This window comes from Physcomitrium patens, chromosome 2 (assembly GCF_059467195.1).
Source record: "Physcomitrium patens ecotype Gransden chromosome 2, ASM5946719v1, whole genome shotgun sequence".
Lineage (NCBI taxonomy): Eukaryota > Viridiplantae > Streptophyta > Bryopsida > Funariales > Funariaceae > Physcomitrium > Physcomitrium patens.
Genome location: NC_143411.1, coordinates 14,816,164 through 14,826,754, shown reverse-complemented (window position 1 = coordinate 14,826,754; position 10,591 = coordinate 14,816,164). Strand labels below are relative to the sequence as shown.

Genomic DNA, 10,591 nt, shown 5'->3' with positions numbered 1-10,591 from the left:
GCCTTTCGTTGTTGCTGTGCGGGACATGCACCATCTCCACTGCCCTCTCAGTTGCCCCCCGTCCTCCTCTCCCATTCCCGTGCTGGCTGCTCTGCTCTGCTCGTGCACCATTCTTCGTTCCCTCTGCTATGCTGTGCCGCTGCTGGTGCTACCTCTCTCTCGCTGGACTCTACTCGACTCTCCTGTCGCCCTCGCACCTTTGTCTGCGCAATTTCGGGCCGTGTCGTGTTTCCAGCTGCCGTCCAGTCTATGATGGGGCCATGTCAGTCATCGCCTCTCCAGCTTCTCCTATACTCTTAATTTGCATTTTTCTCTGGTAGTGTTTCGTCTGGGGTTAACTCTATCGTTGCAGTCTGTTGGCAGCGATTGAAGGGAGCAGATGCCTGCTTGCTATTTCTCGCGTCATCATTGCTGTGGAACCTTACGAGTGTTTGCACTCGGCCTTTTTAATCCTCCGGTATGTTGTGCAGAATTTGAGGTTGCTGAATTTTGTGAAGAGTTCGGTCGCGTGTAGGACTTATTGCGATGAAACTGCAACATTATGCGTTCTGGTGCAGTTAGAAATTGTATCGTTTTGAATCGTTTGATCTAGCCGGGGTAGAAATCGGACTTACAATTGGTTCTTAAACGTTTCTTTGGAATTTGGTTCCTGAACATTGTTGGTTGGGAAGCGTTAACGCTGGTCACCTTGTTCCGGCAGGAAGTAGAAGTACTATTCGTTTTTTAATCTCTACAACTGTACATCAGAGATCCTGGACCCTAGAAGAATTAGGACGCAGTGCTTGCCTCTTCGGTTTGACGAATTGCTTTGGAATAGAACATGGCTTGCCTCCAGGTCTTGTCGATGGTTGAGAACGTGAGAAACGAAATCCTTGCATGGTACGTCTCCTACTGTTGTTCTAAGACTAACTTTTAAAATGGTTTGCCTCTCAACCACATTCTAGGTATATGAGGAAATAAAAAGAGCTGCATTAGAAATCGGTTGAGTTTTCTTCTAGAATTCTTCTAGGTTATTCTGAGGGACTCCTGCATTTCAATTTTTAGGCACTTCATATGAAAGTATGTAGCCTAAAAATTTGTTGCTTTTTGAGGGATCGAGAGCAATGCTATTGGTTTCTCCCTATGTAAACAATCGTAACCATTTTTTCTTGTATTTCAGCCTTCTTCCAGGAAAATTCTGCACCTAAATTACTACACATCGATAGTACAGAATAGCTGCTGTTTTTGGGAAAATACTCCATCGGAGCCTGGAATAGATGACACCCGAGGTAAAAGCATCGGAGGTCAGTACTTTTCCACAGGCGGAGACTCGTTTAGAAGTGCTGGACACAGGGATGATAGAACATTACCAAGGACCAGCTATTGGCCTTGGCAACCGCAATGGGCATTGGGATGTGAGCAGGAATGGACAGGTCGAAGTGGACAAAGCCATGGATGGAAGTTTTTCTTCTAAACCGCTTGATTCATCTGCTGTCTCTGATACTGGTACTTCTAAGGGCTCGGAGCTAGCTAGCGACAATCATGTACGAAGTATGGTTCTAGTTCCTCATGTGATTCAAACCGACAACCACCTAGGAAGTATTTCGCTCGTTCCTCATGCAAGTCAGAAGTTCAGGTAAATTTCTTAGAGTCAATTCGGGTGTAAATTTACTCTTTTCATTTGTTTGCTACAATCATGTTTTGATGCATACGTTTTCACTGGAATTTGTAACTTCTAACATCCTGACAATTATGTTGTTTGATTTTCAATATCCTACCATATATATTGATTTGAGCATGCATGAATGAAATCTTGTATTTATTAATTTTTACATGCATCATGATCAGGCATGTTACCTCCATGTTGTAAATTGTTCGCCTAAAGCCTTATGGTGCCTCAAAATAGATCAACGCTTCTCTTACTATAAGCTTGTCTCAAGAAGATTCTAATCTCTTCATGCTCCAAGTTTCTTCTGTTTAGCCCGTCAGATTCTGTTTGTCTTCTGCAATTATCATGTTCACATGTTAATATTCTTTCTGTTCATATTTCCTTGTCTTCAAAAATACTCAGAGAAACCAAATGTCTGAGTTATTCAAGATGTTCTACGGACAGTACATTTATTAACACAGGTTATTTACTACTTTTGCAGCATCAATGCCTTGAGAGAAAGGTTAAAGGACAAACTAAAAGAAAAGTTGAAGCCAAAGTTGAGGCGGAACTTGAAGCATCGTCAGGAATTAACTCCACCAGTTATTCCATTGGTTCCTAGACAAGGGGTTGCTCTGTCAAACCGAAATGGAGAATCTGCACTTGTAGAACATCAAGATTATAAAAAACCATTTACAAGTGATGTAGCATCTTTGAAGGTGCCAACTGCAGGTGTCAAGACTGAATCAGAAGAAGGGGTATTAGCTGTTCCCTCGTCCTTCTTTTCTCTAGGAAAGGAGCCTACTGGACAACTAGTACTAGCGAATGTTTCTAATGGACGGAAAAAAGCGGGAAACAAAACCTCGCAGTTGTCGCGTGTTAACCGCTTTGCAGATAATATTTTGCAATTTGTGGGGGATAGATCTGTACCTGAGAAGCTTATTCGAGGTGCTTTGGGAAATAATCCTGATGTCAGCAAGGCCATCAGATTGTAAGCATCTATTTACATGTATGCATACGAAGGCTTAAGTGTCATTGTGTCGGGGCTTTCTAACCTCGGCAATTTTACAATACTGTCGTAGGATTTTTATCAAATTCTTATCTGATGGCCTGTTACGTACAGGCTATTGTCAGAAAAGAGGCTCAAGCGACTTGGGGATGGTGGGAAGGGCTGTGCTTACGTTTACGTGGTATGTATACTCTTCCCTCAAAGTATGTCAATGATCAGTTACCGATCATCTGACCTAGGCACTTTGAACCCATGCATGTGTCCAACAGCACTAGGTGAAATGGTTGATCCATGTACCAAGAATATTGCTGATCTTGTAGTACAACAAAGTTACTGTCACCTGAATGCAACTGTTCGCGTCGTTTTGTGATCTTCACTTTAGAATAAATTAGATCATGCCTAAAAAGTGCACATATCTTCATTATATTGTTCATGAACAAGTCACTTCTTATGTGGTCTGATATGCAGCGGACTGACTTGGCTGAAGCAAAACCAAAGACAAAAGAACTCGATGAAGTGGATTTGAATGCACAAGCAATGATTATTGAGCGAGAGTTTGTTCGTGAGTTAGAAAGGACGTTCCCAGCTACCAATAAACTAGATCCTTATGTTTGGGATAGATGTGGAAGGATGCAAGGAGAACATCTCCAGTGCGACGTGTAATTTTTTGAGGTGAGGTTTGTGAAAATTGAATTCTTGGTGTTGTCATCCTGGAAGCTTACACTGCTGCCCTTGCATCAGTTTCTTAAATGAGTGCCTGTTGGATAGTTTTTATTTTTTTGTTTTTTAAAATTTATTTCATTTGCGAAATCGATCAATTGCTGTTGAAGCTTTTGATCTATCTAAAACATAGGTTTTTGAAACCAACCTGGATCGTAGAAATATTGGTATGTCGGTAATTGTATCGAGGCCTCAACTGAGCTAGAATATTCTGCGTGTCTTGTTCTTAGAGGTTTCAAGCACAAGTTAGCAGATCAAGTGTGGCGGGAGTATGACATGTTTGTTCATTGGTTACAGAATAGTAATATAGCTTACTGAGTATATTTCAACTTATTCAATACCTAGGAATCTTTGTGGTTGTTACTTTTTTTACAGTTTTGCTCAACTTAGGGATTTTCTAGGTTAGATAGTTAACTTCAGCTAAAGTATGTCATAATTCTGATGTGAAGGTTGCTCCCCTGCATCTCTGGGAGCAGATAAGGGACGAGGGTACAGATGTGGATGTATCTTTCAGCATCACGCAACATGTCTCTCGATGTCACATAGGAGAGGGAGAACTTTTTCATGCTCCGGTTGCTGATAAGTTGGTATCCGTGGTGTTCTGGTTAATGGGTTGTTTTGCAAAGGTCCCATTTGGGCCCTACCTTTCTGGTGGCATTTTGCGGGGCAAACTCGCTCACATGTCAATGACTCGTGCTGTTAGTTGCACATGAGCAGCAATTTTCTCCTATGCATGGGTGCATGATGGAGAGTTGCAAAAATATTCAATTGGATTCAACCACATTGTCAAAGCTCATGGATAGTTGTTATAGAGTAACCGCTTGATTTTTTTCTTAGGTGAGGTGTTGTAGTTGTTGGATCTTTAGGATATGGGACGTAGTTACCATTCTTTGAACTTTGCATTCTCTTAGTTCAGCCATACAGTATCTATTCCAATTTCTGCAGATCTGTTCAAATCCAGCCGCCTTGTTGCACTAAGAATGGAGCATTGGAGAGACTATCACAAATTTTATGATTTGGACAAAGCTTTCGTAGAACATGTTCAAAGATGGACACAACTTGTATGGAAGTTGTAAAGTCTGATGTAATGATCTGTGAACTTTATTTGCATACCTTAGAAGTTAATTGAAGTTTCATTTCTAACAGGTCACGTTTGAGCGCGTCTCTTGCCGAACTTGAGATCTGGGAGTGTGGGTTCGTCTAAGGACTGCAAGGGTTTGGGTCATCAGGATTGAAAAATACACTTTCAGTGCAGTGTTTGGTTACCTTAGTCATCTCATTGGTCTTCTGTAGGGCACGAACCGGTGTACGTACTTTGGGGTGGGAGCTAAATTCCATCCTCATGTTTGGGTGGTAGCGGTGGAGTCTTGATTGATCTTCATTTCTAACTGTCCAAATAATGGCCAGGCCATTTCAAACTAAATAGACTGTGTTGACATTTCCAAAATTCATATAATTACTAACGTTGCTTCTCTTGTGGCAGAGATATGCCTTCATACACACTCAAGTGGGTGCTATGGGTTAAACCTCGTGACTTTTCTTTGTGTCACGTAAGGTCTTACTTCTATTCCATGTCTATAATTTTCCTCTTATTAATTTTTGAATTCCTTTCTATTTTATTTAACACCAATTTGTTTTATTGTGGATTCAAGATTTTCACCTCATCTTTTCTGGACTTCGTCATTTTCTCTACATGTTACATGCTGTGATTACATTGTTATAACATTCACCTTCACATTCCTCTAAAAAAAGTTTTCCGGATGTATCTTTCTTTTCGTGAGATTTTTTCCTATTTAGTCGTACAGATCATGTGTCCAGTATAATAATTTCTATTATACTCTCATGTTTGCGTTGTATTTAAATGGCATTTATTTACTACTTTTACCGACATAGTTTGATGTGGCGCATTCTGTATCAAGCATGTGCTGACATAGGTTGGAGTTTTGGTTTGGGTAAAAATATGTAGATTGCGCCGTTTGGGCGGGCCAAGGTAAATTCTCATACTCTCTAATCTTAATTGATACATTGATTAGCCTTACGTTGTTTCCCAAGTAATTTCAATGTTCCATATTAACACTATCTCTTGCCATATTGTTTTAAATTTAATTTCTTGTCTTGCACTTCATCCTTAATCCTCAAAGACATTTTTGAAATCGCTTTCTGGGATTATTGTCATTTGGCTGTAAATCTTACTTTTCATAAAAAGATGCTTTATGAAGTATCTGTTTCATTTCTAGTTGTTTTAATATCACGATGTCTTAACTGAATGGATTGTTGGTGGCTGAATGCCCCCATTGGATTTCTTGAAATCACTTGGTTTTGAATGCACATGGCTTTAAGTGATGAAAATTCTTCAAACAACTTAAAAATTCTTCACTATTTGCTACGACTAAGTGCTAGTTGTCGTGGACATGAGGTTGGATAAATAATTCCTGTCTTTTTGTTTTCTGTTTCTTTGTAGTGTAATATACAATGCTAGCAGACATCCAATGTAGAACAATATAGATTTGAGAATATCACATTTCTAATGTAAACGTGTTTTGTGAGGCTTGTTAGGGGAATGCTAAGTAAGGGAATACTTAACGAGTTAGTTGGAGAGTAGGGTCGAGCATTTTGTGTTGTGTCTCTTCATGATGCATTGGTAAACTGGTGGCTGACTGAAGAAGCCATAGTGTACAAAATGACTGATAGATATTTAGACATGGAATCAAGTACATGATGATGTTTAAACCTTCATTGTATTGTAAATTAAATACAAAAGTTGTAAATTTGAAATAGAAAGATTTTATACTCACAATATTATTGAAGTAATTGAATTTTACTCAAAGCATAAAGTAAGAAATTGGGTGTGTTATGAATGGGAGGAGTTTTGGTTCTACAAGTCTAAGAAAAAAATGTACTATGTAATAGTTAGAGTACCATAATTAATATTTTATTTTACTTTTTTTAATTGCAATTCTGAGTAATAAAATTAATGGCTTAAATCTATTGTGGTAATATTTCAAAGGCTCGTAGTAGGAAAGGTTTTATGAAAGTATACATGTTTAGCCAAAATATCCTTCAAAATTATCTTTGCTCAAACAACATTATGTAACAATATGATATTTTAAAAAATAAGTAAAATTGATTATATATAAAATAATATTTAAAAGTATTAATTATTTTTGAAGAAAAAAATCATTTTAAAAATTATAATATTTACAATTATTTATCAAAAAGCATGTATATTGAATAAAATTCACCTTTTAATCCAAATTATAAGATGGTTTTAATTAAAAGTTGCTTGTAATTGGTGGTGCAAAGTGAGACAAAAAAAAAATTTATAAAAACAAATAAAGAATAAAAAAAAAACAAGTGAAAGAAATGTCATCAAGCACCTACACATTCTAAAACTTAGTCACAATTTGTTCATTAGATTTTAATTCAATAAAAAAATAAGAATAAAAATTTAAAATTATAATTCTAAATAAATAATTTTATTATCTTTCCAATGACATAAAAAACATGTAGATTCAATTTATTATAAATAAGTTATGAATGTTTAAAAATATAAAATAAATAATTAAAAAATTAAGTGAATAAATTTTTACCTCAAAGGTAATTTGTTCATAGATCAAGAATTTGAACCTTACCAAGGCTTACATGTAATATAAAAAAGATGTCTTAGAAGGGCCACAAGGCCTTATTCTTATCCTCCTAACTACATTTAAGGTGTTATAATCCATATTAGACTTATGCACCTCCTTTTATACAAAGACTAGATTACTTACTAGTTGTTCTATTTCTTAGTATTAGAACTAATATTTTTATATTTTTGACTTCATCATAATATTTAAAAACATCCTATTAACTTAGGGACTCTAATTTGGCTTCAAAACTTCTTTTATTTCTTCATTATGGCTCCCAAGGTGATAAAACTTATTTTTACCAAAGTCTTGAAAATTGCTATAAAATTTCTTAAATAATACTAAATAAAAATAATTTTTTTTATAATATTTTTAATGATGATATCAATATATATATATATATATATATATATATATATTAGTAATTTTAGTAATAATAAAATTAATTTAAATCAACTATAAATCTTATTTTTTATATAAATAATTAAAAAGACATGAGATTCTTTCTTATGCTTCTATTAACTACTAACTAATATTAATGGATTTTAAAAAAATTAATATATGTTGATAAAATTCCAATGATATTTAAAAATATCATTTTTAAATACAAAAAGAATCTACAAATCCTTAAGTAGGACGACTTTCTACTATTGCACAATTTTGTAGTCTTTTAGTATTAGTGATAAGATTACAAAACAAATCTACTTCTTATTAATTTTTTTAGTTAAGTTGTAGGTGATTCAATGCTAAATCTTTCAATAAATTATCAAAGTTAGAAAAGAGCCTTTATTAAAGATTAATATAGAAAATATAAAATATTATAAATTATCTAAAAATAATATGACCATATTTATAAGATTAAAATTAATAAGATATATAAGTAATTAGATTCAAGTAAAAGATTTATTTATATAAATTTATAATTCTATTTTTTAAAATATGATATATATATAAATTAATAGATAGAAATTTTATTTTAATATAATTCTGATAATTTAGAAACAATAATTTTGCCTTTTATATTTTTTTCTAATTTATTTTTGAAGTATTTATAAGTAATAAATTTGCTAATCAATAAATTATTATTTTCCTTAATCAAACCATCAAATTTTTTGAAAAATTATTTACTAGATTTATTATTTAAAATCCAATATATTTTTCATTCAGTTTTTGAATTTTTGAATAGAAATTTTTTTCACTTTATGCTATTATAACTACAATCTTATTTTTATTGAAATTTTGAATATATTTTAATAAAGTTAAATTTACTTTCTATATAATAAAAAAAATCTAACAATTTTTTTTAAAAAAATTTAATTTAATATTTTTATTTAATAATCAAAACAACAACTTTGACATTTGGAATTAAGATTATTTTATTTATGAATGGAATTTTAAAAACTAATTAATTTAAAATTTAAATAATATAAAAGATCTGAATTTTATATATTTTCTTAATATCAATTTTATATTTTTGTAATTATTTAAAACAACTATATCTAAATTTAGTTAATAATCTAAATATCCTTTGTAGAAACAATTAATCAAAAAAATTAATAAAAGATATTCAAACTACATATATTTATATACAAGATATTTTTTATACAAATAACATAATATAAAACAGAATTGAATACTTTGTATCAAAAACATGTAATGCAAATAAAACCACAATCAAATAAAATGACGAACATTGCATTTAGATAGTTATAGTTGTAATACTTAATTACTCAATTAGTAGCTATGTATATTTCTCTTTGATCTAAAATAATTTTCTTAAGTTACACAATTATTAATATTTTTAAATTTTTAAATTTTTAAATTAGTTTAATTACTTTTGTATTGATTGTATGATGATAAAATTTGAAAAGTCTAAAACAATGTAAATTTAAAAACTCTTGTATCAACACTATAAATCTTAAAGACTATAACTACATAGTAAATAAAAAAATTATATATCTTCAATATATATCATATTTTTCATTAAGAACCATTAATCTTTTGTATGTTCTATATGTCAAAAATAATAATTTTTATCTATATGTGCATCCATCTAAAGGACCATGAAGCTACTAATATATTGATGAATTCATCTTTTGACAAATTAAAACTATTCAAATTAAAACTATTCATCTTAAAACTATTCGTCTTAAAACTGTTCAAATTTATTTATTTGAAAAAAATCAATTGTATAAGTTGCGTTTTGTAATCCTTCATATTCTTAAATCAACTTTTTTTTTATTCTAATGCAAGGTGAACTAAAGTAATTAGAGAGTTCCTAGCCTAAAGAGTTTGATGAAAGTGACAAGAATTGTCAAAAATTCACAAGGTGGAATTTTGGTATACAATGTCACTCAAAGATCAAGTAATAGAAATGTGCCAGTGAATAATTCACAAGTCTTACATAAATGAATCTAGAATAAATCAAAATTATGCCCAAACCACAAGAATTTTATGAGTTTCTATTTCACCAAAGATATCATAACTTTGATCATTTATATACCAATCATACATCTTATTATAGTTTCTTAAATAAACCATTATTCTATTTATAGTCTTAATTAATAATATAAAGATTATTTTATTTTTTATTTTTTTATTATTTTATTATTTTAAAAAAATTTGAATATATTTAAAAAATAAATAAAGAAATATATATATATATATATAGAAACTAACATCATATTGCTACTTAATAAGAATCATTGAGTTTTTTTAAAAAAATTAATTATAAAATAAATAACTTATAAAACATTAGCTACTTAATATTAACTATACAAATATTATTGTGGATATAAGTTTATTCTTTATTATATGATAATAATTTATTTTAAATAATATAATATTATTTGCATAAAAAAATATATTATATATATATATATATATATATATATATATATATATTTAAAATTAAAAAATTAAAAAATAAGCTAAAGTTACATATTTAATATCTATCTATCTATCTATCTATCTATCTATCTATCTATCTATCTATCTATCTATCTATCTATCTATCTATCTATCTATCTATCTATCTATCTATCTATATATATATATATATATGTGAGTGTGTGTGTATAAATTAATATTAGATGTATTATTTTTTATTAAAGATAAATCTATATTATTACTTAAATCATATATATATTTAAATAATACTATCTAAATACTAAAAGATTTTTTTTATTTAGATTGAAAAATTAATATATTAATTATATATCAAGGCAAAAGGCTTTAAGTTAGTATATACTTTTGTTACAATTACACATGTTGATTTTTTTCTGCAATAATTAAGTTCCTTTGGTTGATTTCTATGTATGTCTATTTTGTATAGCCTTCTAAAAAACTATGCGAATTAAAATGTTATAAGTAACATTTTAATCAAAGCCACAAATATATATATATATATATATATATATATATTTTAACAATACTAGATCTATTATCTTCAATATCAATAATTATCTTTGGACACCATAAATAACAATTTTTTAAATACATTTGACTTATAATTTTTAAGTTTTATACTTTACACAAGTTAAAATTTTAATTTCTAATTTAAAAATACAATATATATATATATATATATATATATATATATATATCTTA

At 30.6% G+C, this 10,591-nt stretch overlaps 1 protein-coding gene across 5 annotated transcripts; it reads left to right on the top strand.

Annotated features, from left to right (window-relative positions):
* LOC112278755 (uncharacterized) lies at positions 1-5,602 on the top strand. 5 transcript variants are annotated; one of them, XM_090247594.1, is made up of 7 exons: positions 4-262; positions 471-879; positions 1,160-1,615; positions 2,130-2,618; positions 2,751-2,817; positions 3,105-3,308; positions 3,806-5,602. In XM_090247594.1, exons 3-6 carry the CDS (start codon positions 1,257-1,259, stop codon positions 3,297-3,299), a joined length of 1,110 nt encoding a protein of 369 aa, XP_090103720.1. In that variant the 5' UTR covers positions 4-262; positions 471-879; positions 1,160-1,256; the 3' UTR covers positions 3,300-3,308; positions 3,806-5,602. The 5 variants fall into 5 exon arrangements, with proteins under 5 accessions (XP_090103724.1, XP_090103721.1, XP_090103720.1 ...); XM_090247589.1 differs by having other exon boundaries at positions 353-879; XM_024512470.3 differs by having other exon boundaries at positions 4-457; positions 701-879.
* Positions 5,603-10,591: the final 4,989 nt, after the last annotated feature.